This window comes from Oryctolagus cuniculus, chromosome 6, assembly GCF_964237555.1.
Source record: "Oryctolagus cuniculus chromosome 6, mOryCun1.1, whole genome shotgun sequence".
In the NCBI taxonomy this organism is placed as follows: Eukaryota; Metazoa; Chordata; class Mammalia; order Lagomorpha; family Leporidae; genus Oryctolagus; species Oryctolagus cuniculus.
The window spans coordinates 142,518,152-142,541,244 of NC_091437.1; the positions used below are offsets into that span (position 1 = coordinate 142,518,152).

Below are 23,093 nucleotides of genomic sequence, written 5' to 3' on the forward strand. Positions count from 1 at the left end.
TCACCCCTTGCCCTTGCATCCAGTTCAGCACTGTCCCTCCCCCACCTTCCGTGCACCTGGCCACTTTCCTCATTTCCTTTGCCTGCCTGGCTCACTCCAGCACATGACTTGCAGCACTGCGAGGCGGCAGCAGGGAGAATATAGAATACAAAAGCAGGTGCTCTCAGGCACTTGTCCCTGTCCTCCCACCTGTTTGAACCAGTTGATTATAATGAAAAAATGCTTAAAGGAAACCAGGTGGAAGCTAGACTACAACAAAGGGAAAAAGAATCAAAAGTGGCTTCTGTCGCTCCCCCTCTTCGCGGAGGAACGGCACAGGACCCTGCGCTGTTCTTTTATCTGTTCGGCCCTTCCCGGGTTTCCTGCTGGTCCTTCCCGGGTTGGCTGCTGACCCCTCCACCTCCGTGGAAGGGCGGTTCCCCCTGCCACTTTCCCCACTTCCGCAGGGGAGCGGCACACCGCCAGCCGGCTCTCTCGGGGGCTGCTCAAGTGTTCCTTCAGATAGATGTTCCTGGTGCATGTTGTCTCTCTCCTCCTTTATAGTCCTCTTCCACCAATCCCAACTCTGCTATCCACACACCGAGTACGCTGCTCTCCTCCAATCAGGAGCAGGTCCTGCTGTTTATTGGTTGAACTGGAGGCAGCTGTGTAGAAGCTGTTTCCTCCTCTCCCAGCGCCATATTGTGGGAGAGCAGATGCATAGAATAAGTCTTAATTCCAGTAACAGTCTAGTCCGAGTTGCTCCCCACAGGCTTCCTGTTTTCACAACTGCTCAATCACTCAGTGACGCCTGGGCTCCATCTCCACTTGACATGGCTGCTTCCCTGCGTATGACCCTTGGCTTCTGGATTTAGAGGGGAGATTTTAAAACCAATTCTTCTTATAGGACATGTAAACACCATTTGCTTGTGTTGGTATTGGGACTTTAATGAAAAAAAGAGAAAATTTAGAGAGATGTAACTATTTCCTTATACTTGTTAAGTACCACTTGTTGGCCTGGGCTGGCTTGATTCCTACCGTTCTCACAGTATTTCAATCTTCACAAACCCCATGAGGCAGGTATTGTTACTCAGCTTTCTGGATGAGAAAACAGAGGTTCAGAGGCTTGCCCAGGACACCTAAGTGATATGGGACTGAGCTGTTTTAAATACAGATGTGCTAGGGGGCTGGCATTGTAGCATAGAGGATAAAGCCACCACCTGGACACTGCCATCCCATATGGGCTGATTTGAGATCTGGTTGCTCCACTTCCAATCCAGCTCTCTGCTAATGTGCTTGGGAAAACAACAGAAGATGACTCAAGAGCTTGGGTCCCTGCACCCACATGGGACCCCGGCCATTTGGAAAGTGAACCAAAAGGCTGATCTCTCTCCCTCTTCTGTAACTTTCAAATCAAATACATACGTCCATAACTACAGATATGCCTGACTGTGAAGTCAGATGTTTCTACCACAAGGTCTAACTTTATATCCTCTAGTTTTTGTACAATATGGTGTCAAAACACCTAATGTTCTAAGTAGAGACATGGATAATGCAGGTTAGACTACTTTAGAAATTTAACAGGTTGTTTTTGATAGTGTGGTTGTTCAACGTGCCTTTGGGCTACCATTTTCACAGGTGACTACTGAGGAATGCCTGTGAGTTGTAAGAACTTGTAGTCATTTTCCATTTATTTAATACTATAAGGTGTAGTCGTTCAAAACAGGATCTTTATTTTTTTAAGATTTTATTTATTTGACTGAGTTACAAACATTGAGACAGAGAGAAGGGTCTTCCTTCCGATGGTTCACTTCCTAAATGGCCGCAAGGGCCGGAGCTGCACTGATCCGAAGCCAGGAGCCAGACACTTCTGGGGCCTGATGAGGTGGAGACCAGTCCTATGTGGCTATTACACTTGAAATTTAGCTAGTCTGAATTGAGGTGAGTTGTAAAATACATACTAGATTTTGAAGAAAAGTAAAATATTTCATAAAGTTTCAAAAATGTTGATTTGGTAAAGTGAATTAAATGCATTATTGATTTGTCACTGTTTTTCTTAATGTGACATGAGAAAATTTAAAATTGCTTGTCACTCATAATGGAGAGGATTAAGCAGTAACTTTTAATATAGAATTTTTATTGCCATGAAACACGAGTTTTTTTATTCAAATCATTGATCTAATTTCAGGTACCCCCTCTTTGCAATAACATGAAAATACCCGGGGCTGGTGCTGTGGCTCACTTGGTTAATCCTCTGCTTGCAGCATCCCATATGGGCGCCAGTTCTAATCCTGGTTGCTCCTCTTCCAATCTAGCTCTCTGCTGTGGCCGGGAGGGCAGTGGAGGATGGCCCGAGCGCTTGGGCCCCTGCAACCGCATGGGAGACGAGGAAGAAGCACCTGGCTCCTGGCTTTAGATGGGCGCAGCGCCGGCCGTAGCGGCCATTTGGGGAGTGAACCAACGGAAGGAAGACCTTTCTCTCTGTAACTGCCAAATAGAACAAATTTCTCACGTTACTTGTCAATGAGTAAAACAGAACTTTGATGTCTACTTGTGGGAGCATTAACATTTTGAGGATTATGTTGATAGTTTCATCATGTTACATTACCATGCTGAGCCATTTTTTAAATTCTTATTTGATGGGAATGAGCTCCCAGGTCACTCCCCAAATACCCAGGAAAGCCAAAAGCTGTGCTGAAGCCAAGAACTCAATCCAGGTCTCCCACCAGAGTGGCAGGTATCCAATTATTTGAGCTATCACAGCAGCCTCCTAGGGTCTGTATTAGCAGGAAGCTGGAGTCAGGCATGAAGTTGAGTTTTAAACCCAGGCACTCCAATATGGGATGTGGGAGTTTTCCATCTAAGCCAAATGCCTCCCCTAAGCCTTTTAAGATTTACTTATTTGAAAGGCAGAGAGGTTTTTTATCTGCTGTTCACACCTGGAATGGCTGCAACAGCTGGATCTGAGCTGACCTGAAGCCAGGAGCCAGAACTTCTTCCAGGTCTCCCATGTGGGTGCAGGGGCCCAAGGACTTGGGTCAACCTCTACTGCTTTCCCAGGTCATAAACAGAGAGCTGGATCAGAAGTGGAGCAGCCGGGACTTGAACTGGTGCCATTATGGGATGCTGGTGTGGCAGGCCAGGGTTTTAACCCTCTGCCATCTTTTCAAAAATTTTTTTAAAGATTTTATTTATTTATTTGAGAGGTGGAGTTACAGACAGTGAGAAGGACAGATCTTCCTTCCGCTGGTTCACTTCCCAAATAGCCGCAACGGCTGGAGCTGCGCTGATCTGAAGCCAGGAGCCAGGTGCTTCCTCCTGGTCTCCCATGCGGGTGCAGGGCCCAAGCACTTGGGCCATCCTCCACTGCCCTCCCAGGCCATAGCAGAGAGCTGGACTGGAAGAGGAGCAACCAGGATAGAAATCTGGCGCCCCAACCAGGACTAGAACCTGGGGTGCTGGTGCTGCAGGCGGAGGATTAGCCAAGTGAGCTGTGGCACCAGCTTCAGATCACATAGTATTTTAGAGTCCTTCATGTTTCAGTCTCAGACTGTTTTAGAATGATTATCCTTGTAAGTTAAATGCTTTTTTTTTTTTAAAATGAGTCTGGCAATGCTAACTTTCCAGTTAGCTTTTTCATGGGAAACATCACCAACTGAATAAACTAATACTGTAATATTTACAGCTTATAACACAACTTTTATTAGAAAAGTTATACATAACATAGCATTAACTATTTTCAAGAACAATATTAAACCCAATAGGCAACAAAAACCAGACTAACAAAATGTGTAACAAGAAACTAATGACCTTTCTATAATCAAACATTCAATTATCTACAATGTCTTTTTACAAAAGGGGAAAATTCCATGGTTTACAGGCACATCATATGGAAATTAAAGCTGCAATAGCAATTTTGTACAATTACCATTCTCAAGAAACTGAATCATTAAAACAGTAATTACGAGTTCACAAATTTAAAACATTTCACATAATTTTAAATTATTGGGTATACACTGAAGTCTGTGTTTCAAAAAGTGATTTTTTTCCACAAAAGTGCCAACACTTAAGCTAGAACTTTCAGTGTAATTTTTCCCTAAAAAGTTAAAACATATTTTGATAATCACAATAGTCACATAATTTCTGGTGCTATCTGGTCTGTTAATAAAAGCTTTATTTAGATGTGTTTTTCACTTAAATTATAGGAAACCAGATACAGGATTTCAGTTGCAAAGCCATTAAAATAAAAGTTCCAAACACCGGAGTGTGCAGCACTGGAAAAAGATCAGTACTAACTTTTATAATAAATATCAGAGAAGCCATTAGTTTTTACAGCATTGTCTGCTAAAAGGTTAAGTCAACCACATGTATAATTTCCCATCCATCTGCCCTTTTGGTAGGCAAATCAATTTCTATTTTCATGATCTGAATATGCAAACAGATAGATCCAAGCGTTTTTTTTTTAAAAACTCTTGATTTATAGCTCCTGGAACATTATAAATGTTTCCTATGGTCGTGTGACTCTGAAAAGTTTTGTCTGCTCACTCTAGAGCATTCCTAAAACTACAAACTCCAGGATACCAAAGTTCATAAAAGACTTAACTGGAATGATTCACAAAATAGAATACTTTAAACCGAGTCAGTCTTATCTTCTTATAGCCGACAGGAAGCAGCCACAGCACAATTTCACATACACCTTATTACGGAATTAGACTTTAAAATGTATCTCAAGATGACCTTTGCTGTTTCAGGTACTATTCCTACGTACAGTGTTTAACAAGACAACTGCCGTTGTTACTGGTGATGGGAAGGCTTTTTTTTGTTCCTGTCAAACAGTCTTCTTAAACTGTCAGGCATTCTTTTTAGATAGTTCTCCATCACTACATTGAAAAGGAAAACCTAAGATAAAAATTATGACTGGTACTCAACATTAGTACATGCACCGATATTGCACACGTGTGTTCTGAACTGTTTGAAATAGTCTTCTGGGGCACTGTTTCCTCCATCAGCACAAACATAACCATATAAAGCAGTTTCCTTTAAAGATGAAATTGATAAATTTAACATAATAGGAAAAAAATGAAGAGAGAAAAAGGCAGAGGCTTTGTACAGACAAAAACCTAAATTTTCTTGAAAGGTTTTGTGTGCCCTACACATGGGGGCGATTTGTATGCACTAGTGAAATAAACACTAGCTATAATGTTTCTACCTCCTCAAATAATATGGAACCTTGGTCCAGGTGTTGCGATGATGTCACTGTATGGTTCCTCCTGTGTCAGCTCAATAGCTTGCTGTTTTTTAAGAACCAAAAAGCTGTAGAACTTTGCTGCAGCTTGCTTTCTGTTCGTGTTTCGACATAACTCAAGCAAACTGATAGATTCAGCTCCAGTTTTAGCAAGAGCACGCTGCAAATAAAACCAAAGAGGTGATACATTAATTTAAAAAGGATGCCAATAAAAGTGAACTATATATTTTGTTGGCACTGTTGATGAACATTTTGAAGATCATACAATGGGGGTACATCAATAATCTAAAGAAGTCTAAGAAACAAGCAAATTGTTTTGATGTATTAAAATAACTCATTCCTTTTTCTATCTAATGGGATATACAATAGTAACATCTTGTTTGTGTTTGGTTCATTAAGGCCCAGGATTAAGTGAGATCTGATGCTGTAGCACGATCCAACAAATTTAATATTTTAATACATTAATTTTGCTCAACCAAAAATATGAATGTAGACTATTCAAGAGAACTATCACCACAGTTCTCAGGATAAACACAGGAAAAATATTCTTCTAGATGCTGGCCTAAAATAGTTTACTTAATTAAAATGTCTTTTTAAAAACTTTGTAGAGGTAGGGTTTCTGGTGATAACACCTTAACTTCTCTTTGAAGGAACAAAGATGACACTGACATACCTGAAGACCATGGAGCATCTGTTGGGTCCTTTTGTTCCACCTTCTTTCTTCCTGATCCTGGTCGCCCCCCAAAGCATCTTCATCCTGAATGAAAATGAGCCCCGCAAAAAGGTCACAAAACTCCTTTGCAGCAAACATTTGCCTAAATGTATGATTCTACATTGGTTTAGAAGGATATATGTAGTCCACAGATTGCTGCCGGTCATTGCAGCTTTTTATTCCTGGCTCATTAGGGAATTTATATGAGAATGGAAACCATGCCACTGAGAGTGCTTTTTTTTTCAATATATGTAAGGTGATTGCTATTCTGGTATAGTGAAAAGGAAATTTGATTCCCAAAGCACAAGCCTTCCCTCAGTCTTTTTTAAGCTAGTCATGTATCACTCAAGTTTAAAATGAAAACAGAAACAAAATCCAAACAGAGAAGAGGTTATGCTAGAGGCAGAGAATCCTCACAGCAGTAAAAGTTAACCATTGATCTCTTGATAAAGCTAGAAATCAGTATAGTTTCTTTACCAGGCCACAGGAATTCAATGAGTTACATAACACAGCAGAAAACTGATGTTTACTGATTAGCTATACTGCTAAAAATTTGGTTAAATCTGGCTTGTATTTAATTTAAACACTTTGATGTTCAATATTTATTAACCTCTAATATGAAATCCTCGCTGAAGACTTGCTGAAGATGTTAGCAAAATCTGAAATGAGATTTTATCTAATCAGTATCTCATTACCTCCTCCTCTTCATCATCTTCTTTCTCTTTTTCTTTCTCCTTCTCCTTCTCGGGCAGAAGTTCTAACTCAGGGATTAGCTGACAGATATTTGGAGGTTCTTCAGGGGGAAGCTCCACAGGTGGTATTTCCATCTGCTCCACCTGCTGAGGCTTCAATAAGAAAAAAGGGCAATGTTTTTTTAAATATGAAAATACAGTTTGCTGAAGTTTGGTAGAAGGAAAGAAATACTGGAGTTACAGTGTCCTTCTGCCCCTAGTACATCTCTTTTATTGTAAAGTTATAATATCAAGGTAATTTACAAAGAAATTAATGATTACCCTAAAAGATACAAAAATGAGACATTAAGTACTGAATAGGTCTATGTGAGAATTCTACAAACACAAAAAGAATTTTCTCTAGTAGCATTTTAAAAAATGGCAAAATTAAAAATGGTCTTTAGCCCAGGACTATAAACTGTTACATCATAAAACTGTCTTATTAGACTGTAAGTTACAATCATAAGCTTTGACTCTTAATAAAAGTCATGGAACTCTTTATTATCAGAATAAGACTCTCTGGGGCTGTCTCCTGAATTTCCTTTCTCTGGCTTAGTATATGTGGTTTAGAACATGAAAAATAAAGAAATGACCAGGAAAGTGGTATTTGAGTCACCTACTGCCTACCTGTTCCCATTCCTGAGCTCACACAGAAAAATGTTCCCACTGACAACTCCTTACCACAAGAGGGCATAGAGAACTAGTTCTTAAAATGTGCAAAAACTATTCTACTGTCATCTCTTGGAGGCACCAAAGGTTACCCAAAGCCTCCCTTTGCTCAAATTTATTCAACTGGAAGCCATAAAACAAACCCAACTACTTCCCTGTACTTCTTTAGTTTTCCTTTCCTAGTTGAACTTAATGTCAGCCAAAGTGAAGTAGCCACATAGTGTTACTTTTTTTCAGCTGATTATTAATAAAATTACCTAAAATTGTCTCATATTAGATATGCAGGAATATTCGCTAAGAATAAAGCAGAACCAAATTTGGACTCAAGGACTATACATTAGCTAAAGTTGCTCACTTTGATCACCAAAGACTATTCAAAGACAAATGGCGGACTCCTAGAATATCTCCCACTTACAGCAACTGTGTTTGTATCCTAAGTTGCCTTTATTCTGGACCCATTTTCTGCCTAAACCACCACACTTCAAAAGGCTCCTTAAAGACTACCTGCTACTGACTGCATGGCTTGATGAATGCACTTGCTTACTTACAGGTACCACAGGCTCTGGGTCTACTTGTCCAGCTTTCCGCTTAACTCCCTGAGGTGGGGGTGGGGGCATGGCTGACTCGTCCACGTTTGTTCTGCTTGTCTCCATTGTTTCCTGGAGGCGGCTTGGCTCTTCCATAATGGGTTCATCTGCAACATGAAGAGGAGACTTCAGTTATAAGATTTTGAACACTATGTTGTAATCATTTACTTTTAGAATACACTAACACATAGGTCCTTTCTCTAATGGAGAAAGCCTCAATTTTAGGTTGACAAAGATGACTCAATTTATACAAAACATAAAGGTAGCAGGGGTCTTAAAAGTACAAGTCGAATGTAGCACGATCCTTTAGCAAATTATCACTCAGTCCTGAACCTCAAATCTTTCCAAAGACAGTAAGCTTTCTTATGAGGGGATTAAAAAAAAAAACCTGGCACAAAAAATTTCTGAAATACACACTTCAGTGTCTTGTTAATACACACTACCCATGAACTTAAAAAGACAAATCAATCGGATCCAATGCATGTCCCTGTCCAAAAATTTTAAGTATACTCTTTCATCTTGACTTCTTTTACTTGAGCAATATAAAGGTAAACTTTAAGTCAAATATTTAAATTTCAACATGGAACTATTCAAACAGAACCAACCTATAACATCACGCTGCTGATGTTGCTGCTGCTGGTCCTCTCTAGGAACCTCTGGATTTTCAAATTCTTTGAGGAACTCATCCAAATTATCCGCCTCTCCTCCTTTCCTCCTTTTCCTAAGGTCTTCTGGTACAAGTGGTGTAAGACAACGTGTAAAGAGCTATATAAATAAGACAAATCAAATATAACATTATCTACATTAAATGAAAACACCATTGACATTGAGCTTTCATTAAGAATTGTAATCATTGTACAGCTTACATAATTTAGTAAGATTTTAACTTTACATCTTATCGTCACACTTAATCCCATCTTAAACTGATTTCTAATACAGGTTTTTAAATTCTAAATGCAGCAATTTTAGAAAAGCTGAAAATAAATTTTTTATTCATTATCTCTACTAAGATTTTTAATTTGTAAGCAGTTTATCTTCATATTACAAACTTAGTATTCAACCAAACTTGGCATCAAACTGGTCTTATACTGTGCTTTTTTTCATTTAATATATGGTAGCCTTAAGTACTATTTAACATATTTTTAATGGCTACATAATATTCTACCAAGAATGTGTTTGTGTATATATCACACATGAAATGTGGCTCGACTTTCTTAGAATTTTAGGGTTCTTATTACTCTATCTGTAGATAAAATATCATCAACATATCTACACAAGTGGTTTCCCCCCATTTTGAATTAATTTCTAACAAAAATTTCTAATGAGTCTACTGAATCAAAGAATAAATATCCTAAGAACTTTCACAGGGCCTATTGGGGGTGGCGGTGTGTGGAGATTCACATCAAGTCAAAACAATTTTCTTTCAGGAAAAGTAGAAAACCTCAAAAAGAATACAGATTTGAAGCACGGTATACATTAAGTTAATATATTAGTTCTTCACTCTCCTATAATTAACTATTAAAAATATAGGTGTCACCACCATATTTTAGATGAGGTTATATACTCAGCATACTGTAAGAAAGGTACTACACAGTTGACAAACGCTTGATCAAAAATGATTCAGGAAATAACCTAAGTGTCCATCATGTGTTGAATGGATTAAAACAAAAAGTACATATACTACTCAGGCATGAAAAATGACAAAATCTTGTGATCTGCAATAATATGGAAGAACCAGAAGTCATTTTAAATAAAATAAGCCAAGCACAGAAAGACAAATACTGCGTAAGCTCATGAAAGTTGAGTATAATGGTGGTTACCAGAGAATGCGGAGAACAAGGGCAAAGGAGAGGTGGGGAATATGCACTAAATTATAGTTTGGTAGGATTAAGAAGTTCTCCCTGATCTGTGGTAACTAACAGTACCTAAACGGTTATCTACAGAAATGAAACTGACACTTTGAGATGTGATGACTTTGAATAGCTCTTGTCTCAACTTTTGAGGAAGTTCATTTTTTTTCCATACTATATGTTGAACTCTTTACTTAGTATAGAGTTAATCTTACGTGTATACAGTAAAAAAGTAAAGAGTGGGAATGGAAGAGGGAGGGCAGGATGGTAAGAAATCACTGTGTTCCTAAATTTGTATATGAAATGCATGAAGTTTGTATACCTTAAATAAAAGGTTTCTGGGTGGGGGGGGAGGGAGAAAAAGTAAATACAAATAAGGATATGTATCATTCATTTTTCTAAATATGAAAACAACACTAGAAGAAAGGATTTTGAATGTTTATCATAAAAGAATGATAAATATTTGAGGAAACAGGAATTTTTACCCTGACTAGATTACACCACCTGTACGTGTATCAAAACATCACACTGTAGTCCATGAATGTGTATAAATTTTGTGTGTAGTTAGAAGTTTGAGATTTTTTTCTAAGCGCTACAATGTATTTGAAATAAAAATAATTCTGCAAACTCTACTACCTTTAGTAGTCTGTTATTCCACAGAGGCTGAGCAGGTAGAGAAAAAAGTTTTTCTACTCCTCCTGTCTCTTTCCACATCATCAACTTCTTGGTGGGTGGTGCCAAGTCCAGCGTCGTAACAATGTCAGAGTAATCACTAAGTTGGGCTCTAATTGTTTTGCTATCCAACTCTTTGACACTGTCAACAATTAGCTTCCTCTTCCTCTTGGCTTTTGTTTCTTTGACTGGAATAAAACAAAGCATAAAGTCATTTTCTTGGGAGGTCAGCATGGAATACTTAGCTACTAGACCTGGCATGACTACCTCCTCTGCTTTGTAAAATACTTAGTTTATCTGGCATATATTAAGCCTTCCATAAATGGATGCTAATACTGTAACTCTTATTAAAAAAGCTGTAACTCAAGTATGGCACTTATATGGGCCCAAGCCCAGTCAGATGGACCTCAAACTCCACCCTAGACACTTTTTCTATGTTCCTTTCTAGTCCTTGTGGCTTTATAAAGTAGACAAGGCATTATCTCAATTTTTTAAGAAGCAGAAATGATGGTAAGTTTTTATATATACAACATTTGTACTTCTTAAAGATTAAAAAACACAAAAGATGTTATACAGTGACAAATCCTCTCTCCGGCTACTGAGTTCCCTCTCCTAAAAGCAGAAGCTGAAGTTCTTACAATGGGCAAAGCCTGGCTATCTCATTTTACTTAATGCAACACCTTATCCAGACCTACACTTTACCTTTTTTACAGTTCTCTGTATTATGTCACTTTTCAAAGTCAAATAGTTTACTTAATAACCTGTGCTTCTGTAATTATTTGAGTTCCATAAGGATACAGATTCTTTTAGTTCCTAAAAAGAACCAGGCTTTGACCCGGCATTGTAGCAGAGTGGGTTAAGCTGCCACCACCTGTAATGAAAGCATCCCATATAAGCACCAGTTCAAGTTTAGCTGCTTCAGTACCAATCTAGCTCCCCGTTAATGTGCATGATATTGAAAGCAACAGAAGATGGCCCAACTGCTTGGGCCCCTGCCACCCAGGTGGAAGACCCAGATGAAGGCCCAGTCCAGGCAGCTGCAGTCATTTGGGGAGTTAAACAGTAGATGAAGCTCTTTCTCTCTGTGTATAACCACTATTCAAGTAAAATAAATAAATCTTAGAGGTAGGGGTGGTGGTATGGGGTGTAGGTGGTGGTGGGGAACCAAACCCAGGCTCAAAATAAGCATTTTTTAGAGACCAGAGGCTGAGGTCACAATTTTTGGTGACAGGTTATTCTAAGTAGGAAACCCAAAAAGTTAGTCAGTCTTGTTCTAAAGTAAAAACCATGACTTAAATTATTTTGTAGCTGGTTTCACACGTTCTACTCCCTGTTTCCTTAAATCATCTAGAAATTTTTTTTTTTTTTTTTTTTTTTTTAATTTTTGACAGGCAGAGTGGACAGTGAGAGAGAGAGACAGAGAGAGAAAGGTCTTCCTTTGCCGTTGGTTCACCCTCCAATGGCCGCCGCTGCAGCCGGTGCACCGCGCTGATCCGATGGCAGGAGCCAGGATCCAGGTGCTTTTCCTGGTCTCCCATGGGGTGCAGGGCCCAAGCACCTGGGCCATCCTCCACTGCACTCCCTGGCCATAGCAGAGAGCTGGCCTGGAAGAGGGGCAACCGGGACAGAATCCGGCGCCCCAACCGGGACTAGAACCTGGTGTGCCGGTGCCGCAAGGTGGAGGATTAGCCTATTGAGCCACGGCGCCGGCCCAAATCATCTAGAAATTTTAAAATACACATCCTAATTTTCTGTACAGATCTTAAATTGCCTCTTACTAAGAGCAATCACCCAATTAAACTAGTTTTGCAATGCTTTTAAATAAGCACTAAAATAAATAAATTACCAATTTCTATTTTGGTATTTCAAAGGTTTTATATAAAGCATTTTGAGGTTTTCCCAGACTGTAGCACATTATATCGAATCCAGAAATTTGGAAGGTAACAGATCAGCCATTGTTAAACTTTATTTTCAAATGCCCTGCAATGTTTTGCAACTGTTACACACGTGAGCCACTAACATCTTGGAACTCTGAAAGACCAATATACACACTAGCAGAAAGCTTGTTTTGTACCTTTATATTTCACAGCAAATTGTATATTCTACAAAATACTCAAATTGTAAACTCTGAGATGACAAAGCAGCTTAGTTACCTCCAATATCAGCAATCTTGTGGATAGGCAAGAGCCAGGACTAGGACCTTATGTTTTATGGCTTATAAATAAAGGTTTGTTTGCTCACCAGTGATATCAATAGGTTCCAGAGCAAATGCTTCTTCTTCATTTGGAACAAGTGTTGTTTGATCAGTCATAGTTGGCATTGGTTCAACGGGATCCACTGAATCAGGACTGTCAGGCCCACCCACTATTAAAAAAAAACAATGGTCACAAAAGTTTGGGTATACAACATATATTCTACAAATGGGAGAAAAAGTTTCTCCATGAAACTGAAAGAAACCCCATGGGTATTAAAAATAAAATAAAAAAAAAAATTCTACTTCTGAGAAAGTTCCTCCATAGTCAAACTCAAATGACAAAAAAGGGATAAGGACACAGGGTTAAACACAGAAGAAGGTGACACCTAATCAGTCATGGGCACTGTAGTCAAGGTAGGACTTGCAGTTTGAGACTTCAATGGTAAGTATCTTTTTGGATGCCATATAACCATCCCCAGAATGCTAATATGAAATGCTTACTTGATACATTATCATCCTCATCCATATCATCATGTGCAGGCTGTTCCGGCAACATCACTCCTGTCTCAGAGAGGGCAGGAGGATCGTCAAAGATACCACCATCATTATTACTAATGAGCTTGTCATCTGAAATAGGGAATGTAATATTTAGGTATAATTTGAAAATGCAAAAAATTTTTAAAAAGCAGCCAATTACTTAAACAATAATTTAAATCTGTATTCAATTTACATGTTTCTCTTCAACACAGTGTAGATAAGAACCATCTACAAAAAAATTTTTCATTTATTTGTATATTTTAGCTCATATAAAATATTTCAGATACCGGACATAGCACCTTCAAAACAATTAGGTATTGCACCAACATTTTTAGCTAGTTTTACAGAAAACTTTCATTGAACCAAATGATCACAAATCATACAAATGTACATAAATTCAAGACCCAGAATTAGCAACTTCTCCAAAACATCACCACTCAATAAAGAAATGTTGTAATTACCACTTTGTCATGACCTACCCAATATTCCACCATCATTTCCTTCTCCAAAATTATCATCCTTATATTGGTCTTCATATTCTAAATGGTTAATTTTCTCATTCAAATTGCTGGTGCTCTGTTCAGGTTCTAATAGGAGGTTGGAAGCATTATTGCTTCCCAACATGTCATCATCCTCAAAAGCACTGCCTTCTCTCATTATCTCACGATCATCCACTCCAAAGTCACCTAAACAAATTTTAGTAAGCCATGAAAAAGGTTAAAAATATCACTGTTACAAAAGACATTGGCAAATAATGTATTACAATTATGATGCTACATTTGCTTCCTAAAGTCTTACTTATCTTCAAATATTGAAACATCTAGTACCTAAATCTTATGAACTAATTCTTAAATTATACATGGCTATTAACTCTGGGGCATGACTAGCAAATTCAGACTTCACTCCAAATTGAGGTTATCCTATGTTAGATAAACCTAAATATTTGTTATATTAATAGCCAGACTTAAAACTTCTTAGGTATTTTCATCAAGAGAAGAATCTGACTTACTACCAGTTTTAAATAACTGCAGTTTCTGAGTAGCAGATTAGTTTATAAGTGAGCATTACTGGGGCCAGTGTGGTGGCATACTAGGTTAAGCCACTAGGTGCAATACTGGCATCCCATGTGAGTGCTGGTTCATGTCTTGGCTGCTCCATATCTGATCCAGCTCCCTGCTAATGTTCCTGGGAAAGCAGTACAGGACGATTAAAGTGATTGGGCCACCCATGTGGGAAACCAGGATGAAGTTCCTGGCTTCCACCCTGCCCAACCCTGGACTCTGGCCATTTGGGGAGTGAACCAGCAGATGAAGATCTCCCTCTACATAAATTTCAAGTAAATAAATAAACCTTTAAAAAATTGAGCACTGTTTTTACTAGTGAGACTTCTCACACAAATCAAAATACAGTTGTATTACCCTATGCAGAGCAGGAGCAGACAAAGAATGAGTTGTTAAGTTTGGTGCACAAATGGAAACAATGCTTAATACACTGATAGCAAGGCAAACTGTTTTCTTGATGAAAATTAACTAGACTTACAAGTCCATTAATATGAATACAACATATGTCTGGTTTTCTTTTTAAAATGCTAGCAGTGTCAAAAAATAACTACAGTATTATGACTAGAATTTGTTTCTTTTACCAAAGTCATTTTCTTGAAGGATACTGATGTTTCCAACTTCTTCCCTCATGGTTATCTCTTCCACTCTACTCTGGTTCAGGCTGAATTGTTGGGCCACATCGATGTCACTTTAAAAGAAGTTCAAATACACTTTAGTTTGAAATTTCACTAGCACATTCTGAAAATATATTAATTCTCTCTTTAAGGAAATGACATAATACAACTCACAAATTATTAATTTCATACACAAATTCCAAAACAATGCAAGAATGTGAATAATGTCAAAGTTGATTTGTATTTACATTTTGAAAACCACCAGTGATCAACAAGCAAAATATAGTAGGCTTGGGGCCTGCACTGTGGTATAGTGGTTAAAGTCACTGCCTACAGTGCCGGCATCCCATGTGGGCGCCAGTTCAAGTCCCAGCTGCTCCACTTCTGATCCAGCTCTCTGCTAGCACCTGGGAAAGCAGTGGAAGATGGCCTAAGTCCTTGGGCCCCTGCACCCATGTGGAGAACCGGAAGAAGTTCCTGGCTCCTGGCTTCGGATCAGCACAGCTCCAGCCGTTGCGGCCAACTAAGGAGCAAACCAGCGGATGGAAGACCTCTCTCTCTCTCTCTGCCTCTCCTCTGTGAAACTCTTTCAAATACATAAATATTTTAAACAAATTTATAATAGGCCAAAAATTACCAGGCAAAAAGATATATTACAAAGAAAAAAATATGAAATGATGGGCTAGGGAAGCACAGGTTTTCATCAGGTTGCTGCAACTGACAGGCTATGTGAACTCTGAAGTTCCTTGGCTTTTCTAAGACTCAGTTTCTCCAACAAGAATAACCTCATATAGTTTTAAAATATGAAGTAACAACATGAAATGTTGAATGCCAATCTGGAATACTATTTGCCAAATCCTGAAGGTAAATAATTCAAAACAAATTACTAACTTTGTTCAGTAAATAAACTGCAAGGAAAACACACAAGGACTACCATAGTCTGAGGAGACTTATGAGAGACAGCAATCAAATGCAATCTGCAGACTCCTGTAGCCCCAACTCAAAAGCGGTTAGGGAGAAGCCTATGTGACAAATGGGGGCAATAAAACATGGATAGGAAATTACAGTAAGGAATTACTAGTAAATTTTAAATGATGTACTGTATTATGCTTTAAAAAAATTCCTCAATTCTAGAGACAAATATTGATGCATCATAGATGAAATAAAACCATTTGTAGGCCGGCGCCGTGGCAACAGGCTAATCCTCCACCTTGTGGCACCGGCACACCGGGTTCTAGTCCCGGTCGGGGCGCCGGATTCTGTCCCGGTTGCCCCTCTTCCAGGCCAGCTCTCTGCTGCGGCCTGGGAAGGCAGTGGAGGATAGCCCAAGTGCTTGGGCCCTGCACCCCATGGAAGACCAGGAGAAGCACCTGGCTCCTGCCTTCGGATCAGCACAGTGCGCCGGCCGCAGCACGCCAGCCGCAGCACGCCAGCCATGGCGGCCATTGGAGGGTGAACCAATGGCAAAAGGAAGACCTTTCTGTCTCTCTCACTACCCACTCTGCCTCTCAAAAAAAAAAAAAAAAAAAAAGACCATTTGTTATTTAATCTAAAAATAATCCAGTAGAGTTCAGAGGTAAATTGGAGATCTATAAATGAAATAAAATGGTTAACGGCCAGTGCTGTGGTACGGTGGGTTAAAGCCCCAGTCTGTAGCCAGCATCCCATATGGGCGCTGGTTTGAGTCCTGGCTGCTTCACTTCTGATCCAGCTCTCTGCTTATGGCCTGGGAAAACAGTGGAAGATGGCCCAAGTCCTTGGGGCCCTGCACCCATCTGGGAGACCCAGAAGAAGCTCCTGGCTTCTGAGTGGCTTAGCTCCAGCCGTTGCGGCCATCTGGGGAACAAACCGGTGGACGGAAGACCTCTCTCTACCTCTGTAACTCTTTCAAATAAATAAAATAAAATCTTTAAAAAAAAACCCAGATTGGCTAAATAATAAATAAGGTAAATAACTGGGGGCTGACACTGTGCTGCAGCGGGTAAAGCCACTGCCTGCAGTGCTGGCATCCCATGTGGGTGCTAGTTTGAGTCCCAGCACTCCACTTCTGATCCAGTTCTCTGCTATGGCATGAAGGAGTAGAAGATGGCCCAAGTCTGTGGGCCCCTGCACCTGCACCTGCGTGGGAGACCCAGAAGCTCCTGGCTTTGGATTAGCGCAGCTCTGGCTGTTGTGGCCAGTTGAGTCAAACAGTTGATGGAAGACATCTCTCTCTCTCCCTCCCTCCCTCCCTCTCTCTCTCTCCCTCTCCCTCTGTGTATCTCTTTCAAATAAAAAAAAGTTAAATAGTTATATGCAGTTTATAATACTAATCTCTTTACTATTCAATGTGTTTAACAATTTCTATGATTAGGGCTGGTGTGGTATAGTGGGTTAAACTGCCAACTACAACACCAGCATCCCACACAGGTACTGGTTACACTCTTGACTGCTCCACTTCTGATCCAGCTCCCTGTTAATGACCAGGGAAAAGCAGTGAAGATGGCTCAAGTACTCGGGCACCGGCACCCACTGAGAGACCAGGATGAAGTTCCTGACTTAGGCCTGGCCCAGCCCTGGACATAGCAGCAATTTGAGTGAACCAGTGGATGGAAGATTTGTTTCTAACCCCTTCTCTAACTCTGCCTATCAAAATACATATATACATCTTAAACAATTTTTCTAAGGTGTAGCAGGTTAATCTTCCACCCGTGGCACCGGCATCCCTTATGGGCGCCGGTTCTAGTCCTGGCTGCTCCTCTTTCCATCCAGCTCTCTGCTATGGCCTGGGAAAGCTGTAGAAGATGGCCCAAGTGCTGGGGCTCCTGCACCCGCGTGGGAGACCCAGAGGAAGCTCCTGGCTTCGGATCAGCACAGCTCCAGCCATTGTGGCCATTTGGGGAGTGAACCAGCGGTTGGAAGACCTTTTTCTCTGTCTCTCCCTCTCACTATATGTAACTCTACCTCTCAAATAAATAAATAAATCTTTAAAAAAAAATCTTTTTAAACAAAATGAAGGAAGTATAAGGAGGGAGCAGACATTTGGTTGGCAGTTAAGCCACTGCAGTCTCACATCAGAGTGCCTACGTTTGATTCTCAGTTCTGGTTCTTAATTGAATTCCTACCAGTGTAGACCCTGGGAGCCAAAATTACTCATGTAATTGCCTCCCTACCAACCATGTGGGAGACCTGGTTATACTCCTGGCTTTTGGCTCAGCCTAGCTCTGACTATTGTGGGCATTTGAAGAGTGAACACCAGGGGCTGGTGCTGTGGCGCAGCAGGTTAAAGCCCTGGCCTGAAGCGCCGGCATCCCATATGGGCGCCGGTTCTAGTCCCGGCTCTCCTCTTCCCATCCAGCTCTCTGCTATGGGCTGGGAAACCAGTAGAAGATGGCCCAAGTCCTTGGGCCCCTGCACCTGCATGGAGACTGGGAAGAGGCACCTGGCCCCTGGCTTCGGATCAGCGCAGCTCCAGCCATTGCGGCCATCTGGAGAGTGAACCATCAGATGGAAGACCTCTCTCTGTCTCTACCTCTCTAACTCTTTCAAATAAATAAAATAATAATAAAGTAAAAGAGTGAGCACCAGCAGATGTGAGTTTGGTCCTGCTTGTTCTCTCTAGCAATTAAACAATCAAACAAAAAAATCAAACAAAAAACTAGCCCAATAGTGTCTAGCACTAATTACCATACACACATATGGGGCCGGTTTTGTGGCATAGCAGGTTAAGCTGCTGCTTGCGATGTTGGCATCCCATATAGCAGTTATGGTTTGAATTCTGGCTGCTCCATTTCTAATCCAGCTGCTTGCTAACATGCCTGTAAACAAGGAAGATGGGCCAAATACTTGGGTTCAAGAAACCCATGTGGGAGTCCAGGATGGAGTTCCTGGCTTCTGGCTTTGGGTTGGCATAGCCCTGGCCACTGTTGCTTTTCAAATAAATGAAAATAAATCTTTGGGCAAAAAACCATACAATATCAAAATAGGTCACAAATTTACACTAAACAGGTGCCACAGATCATCCCAAAAGGCAGAGAAATTTGTATTAAGGTAAATGGGGTGTGGTGTAGAAAGTTTTTTGGTTGTCAAATAGGCTACTCCATCTCTTGAAAAGTTTTAGTCACAGTCCCAATTGTGGGTGATTCTGGAGCCCAACGTGGGACCTGAACGCATAAGGTGAACAAGGGTGTGTGTGGGGGGTGGCAACCCCCTCTGCTAGGTGAAGAGTACCTTTGTCTCACTGTAGGGACTCCCACTGTGCACTGGGCCCAATCCCTCTCTGCAAGTGAAGAGGGTATCTCTGTCTCATTTCTAGGGACCTCTGACATGGTTGTGGGTTCCCCATGTAGACATGGTGAAAAACGGCTCTCCACATTTTCTAACTTTGCTTATCTTTCTGCATTCCACTCTGTCCCTTATGTAAGTAACCAGCCAGGCCGCGGGCTGGAGAAAAAGAACCCTGGGTTTGGGTGTGCTCACCCTGCAGAGTGTGCACATGTGGACCTGCACTGGCTTCCTGCCAACACGCAAAACCCTGTAGAGGAGGGGCTTTCGTGCACGGTGGTGGCAGCGGACACTCCAGTGGCTTCAACCTGGACTACAATCAATGCCATGGCATCCTGTGCTTCGCACTCCGCACCCTAGCCTGGGACCTGCACTTTTGCCATGGGCCACTGTGCAGGAGGGGGCAGTGTCCACTCTAGCATGTCCAGCCCTGGCTCTGCCAGCACCCACATGGACCTGCTGCTGCGAAATCTGGACAGAGATGAGAAAGATTTTCACAGAGGGCTAGCTTCTAAGTATTCTAAATTCATTGTAATGTGTTTTAAAGACAATTTATGTGTTTTCTGAGATTAAAGCTCTAAAAGAAGATTGAGAATTTTGGCTACATTCCTGGGCCTTGCATTTTCAAATCAAGTATGCTTTCAATTGTTAATTCTGGGACTGGAGTACTGATTTGGTTGCCTGGAAACATGTTAGCATCAGGGAGGTGGAGTGTCAAACATGGCGGATGCTCCATTTTCCACCATGAGGATGGGCAACAGAATCAGCCTCAAGATGGCAGCCCCCATGGTCTGCAGGTTCAGCACACCTGATTAATAGAGTGATATATATAAATATATACATATTATATGTATTACAGAACAAAAATCGCTTGGTCAAATGTTAAAGGAATTATAACTAATGTAATGTATCCATGTCAAATGCTTAAGGATAATCATGCTTGCAAAGAGCTGCTTCTGTTTTCATCTTCTCAGGTCCTACAAAGAAACTGTAAAGTTGTATAGCTCGGCATGTAGGATACAGACTCACTTCTAAGGGTACAGTTTAAAACCTTGCCAGGGGATCCCAAATCCCCTTGGGCTAGATGGTAAAAATTAACATCTGAAGTTTTAAAGTGATCATATTAAGTAGGATTAATCATATGGATAGGATTAAGTTTTAAAGTGGTCATATAGACAGGATTAAGATTTAAAATGTTCATATAGATGGGACTGTTAACGTGATCATATTAATAGAATTAAATGTTTACTGCTAATAATAAACAGAATTAAAGAGGAGTAAATGCTCCAACACGGGAAGCAGTCCATAGAGCAGACTCATAGAATGGCAACTGCTCTAAGCAGCACTCAGTAACCTCAGAGTCAGCCCTTAAAGGCATCCTGGTCTGGCTAAAAAGGCCCACAAGAGCATTTCAGGCGTGAAATGCCAGGACACTTGTGTAAAAAGTGTCCCTACATGGAGAACCTCTGGGTGAAACTCCAGTGGAAAGAATTAGTCATGTACTTTTCTCTGAAGAGAGGAGAGAACATCCACTTTGCTTATGGCTTTGTCTGATTCAAAAGGTTTTCACAGCCTAGGCAGCTCATGTCAAGAGTCTTGGGTGATCACTGACGCCATGCATAAATGTTAATTGTTAATTAACAACAGGAGTCACTGTGTACTACCTTTCCATACAGGACCTCTGTCCTCAAAGAGTTACAGTATTAACATTAACGGTAAAACTGGTTACCAAAGATTTACCTTTAGTGTGAAGTATTCTTATGTGTCATAAGCTCTAGTTATGTTTAAGTGTTAAATTCCATTGCCTGCATTCTTAGGCATTTTTTTTAAAGTTTATTAAGTGCCTCAAATGTGAACTCTTGGACCCAAGTCTCTCTGTGAGATTCCTAACTTGTATGTTTTAACATAAGGTCAAATACAGAGTACAGATTGGTTAAAGGCCTCAGGACTACTAATCAGACAATTATTTCACTGCCCCTTATGTGCTAAACCTTTGCCTAAGGGACAAGTTCTTCTGTATCACACTAAACCCAGAATCTGGGAAAACAAGGATACAGAATTTCCCCAAACAAAACTCAGGTTCCTAAACTAGAGGTAGATTTCCTAGGATATGTTCTAACTCCAGAAAAGTGTGCTCTTTCAATCAAAAGAAGGGAAGCTATTTTTTATATTTATGGTCTTCATTGACTAAAAAGGCATCTAAAGATATTTCTGGAAACAGCAGGATTCAGTGGAGTATGGATTCCAAGCTTTAGTATACAGCTTTAAAAAGCACTGATGAAGACAATGCTGGAAAGGGTAGCTACAGTTGTTCCAAATTAAGGGGCTTCTAACAGAAACTCCAACATTGGGAATTACTGATGGCAGGATTCTTTGGAATATGGATTCTAAGCCTTTGTATTTGTTTTAAAAGGCCCTGACACAGACACACTGTGCTGGACAGGGGAGCTACAGAACGTGTTCCAAGGAATTAAGGAGCTTTTAACAAAAGCTCCAACATTAGGGAATTCCTGAGTAAGCCATTCATATAAAGATCCTCTTCAGATCAGTTGCAGCTTAAATGAAAGGGACTTTACCAGATGCTACAGACAAGTGAAATTAGGATTAAACATCTACCTCTTAAGTCTTCACAGGTGAACTAAAAAGACATGTCTGGTTGTTCCTGTTAGCCAATCAGAGATCTTAAGCAAAAGGTAAGTAAAGCCTTTGCTTTCCTCACATCAAGACTTGTGCTTGCCTCCTCTTTTGATTCTCTCTGGGAACTTTTACTGACAATGAAACTCCTAATGTGTTCTTCTATTATAATGCTCTATGCTTAAGCTAAATGGGTTTATAATCTATCACCACCCACTATCTGGGAGTCTGTAAGATATGTTCTTTTCATCTTAAAGGGGCACTCCAGTTGCAATTGATCTGGTTCCAGTTTTGCTTGTGCCAATAAACTAACTTACATGGTTCAGAACTTCTGGGAATAACTGACCATAGAGGGTACACACACATTGGCGATGACCGAGACTGCTCCAGCTCACAAAGCAAATTCATTTGATGAGCAAGAGAATTCTAGACCCAAGAGAGGCAGGGCCTGTACTATGCCCCTCATAAGCAGGAAGCAGCTACAGAAGATGTGATGATTCTATGCCCTTCAACATCTTTTAGGATTAAGGGAATGGAGTCTCTGAAGGGGGAATGATGTAGGCAAGTATATAGGATTAGGTTTGTGAGCTGAAAGACCATACCTTCACCATGCCCCCTGTGTGATCCCATGCCCCTCCCTGACCACACTTGTGCACCCACCTGCCAATCAGAACACAGTGGGCTCAGCCCCTTTTCCCTTCTTTTTCCTCCCTGTCTTTAACCCTCACACTAGGCACTCTTCAAGTTAACCCAAAGCTTACTGTGGGTTTTGGCTTGTTGCGTGCCACACTAAGTAGGGTCATATCCACCCTAAAACACAGCGGGGAGATGTGGGTGATCTTGTACCTGCCTGCCTAGCTCATGCAGGTTAGCCTGACTGCTGGCAGGCTGCAGATGCTCTAGGCACATTCCCCGCCCCCCACTTCTGCCAATCAGGTAAACTCCTCCCAGGTGTAGCCCGGGTCCATCAGGAGAGCTACTAGCCTACGTGACCTTCTAGCTGACTGGAGAAGCACCAATATCAGCTTCACCCTATAGAATTAGTATTGCCCTGAATTAGTTAGTTACACTCCTTCTGCCTGCCCTTTAAAAGGTGTGCTTGGTCGTTAATAAGGCAGACATGTTCACCGCAACTTGTCTCCAGTGCCTCTTGTTAAAGAACGTTAAGTCCCACCACCACGACAGTGTGTGGGCCCTCGCCTGCACCCAATCATGGTATGATAGCTGGGACTTTAAGGACATGAGAAGAGGGAAATATATTACAGTAGTCTGCTATAATAGTCATTTCTATGCTCTGTCCTCTTAAATATGTGTTGTGACAATGACCCTTTTCTGTACTTCATAG

At 40.8% G+C, this 23,093-nt stretch overlaps 1 protein-coding gene across 2 annotated transcripts in view; it reads right to left on the bottom strand.

Moving 5' to 3' along the window:
• Positions 1 to 3,657: 3,657 nt before the first annotated feature.
• The window catches only part of RAD21 (RAD21 cohesin complex component), a 34,797-nt gene continuing 15,361 nt past the window's right edge, over positions 3,658 to 23,093 (bottom strand). For both annotated transcript variants that reach the window (XM_051843999.2, XM_051844001.2), the window contains exons 5-14: positions 14,819 to 14,925; positions 13,656 to 13,862; positions 13,141 to 13,266; positions 12,687 to 12,809; positions 10,410 to 10,633; positions 8,529 to 8,688; positions 7,885 to 8,030; positions 6,632 to 6,781; positions 5,898 to 5,981; positions 3,658 to 5,384 (exon numbers count right to left, since the gene is read on the bottom strand). In XM_051843999.2, the coding sequence (XP_051699959.1) occupies positions 5,193 to 5,384; positions 5,898 to 5,981; positions 6,632 to 6,781; positions 7,885 to 8,030; positions 8,529 to 8,688; positions 10,410 to 10,633; positions 12,687 to 12,809; positions 13,141 to 13,266; positions 13,656 to 13,862; positions 14,819 to 14,925 (1,519 nt within the window). In that variant the 3' untranslated portion in view covers positions 3,658 to 5,192. The remainder of the gene's footprint in view (positions 5,385 to 5,897; positions 5,982 to 6,631; positions 6,782 to 7,884; positions 8,031 to 8,528; positions 8,689 to 10,409; positions 10,634 to 12,686; positions 12,810 to 13,140; positions 13,267 to 13,655; positions 13,863 to 14,818; positions 14,926 to 23,093) is intronic.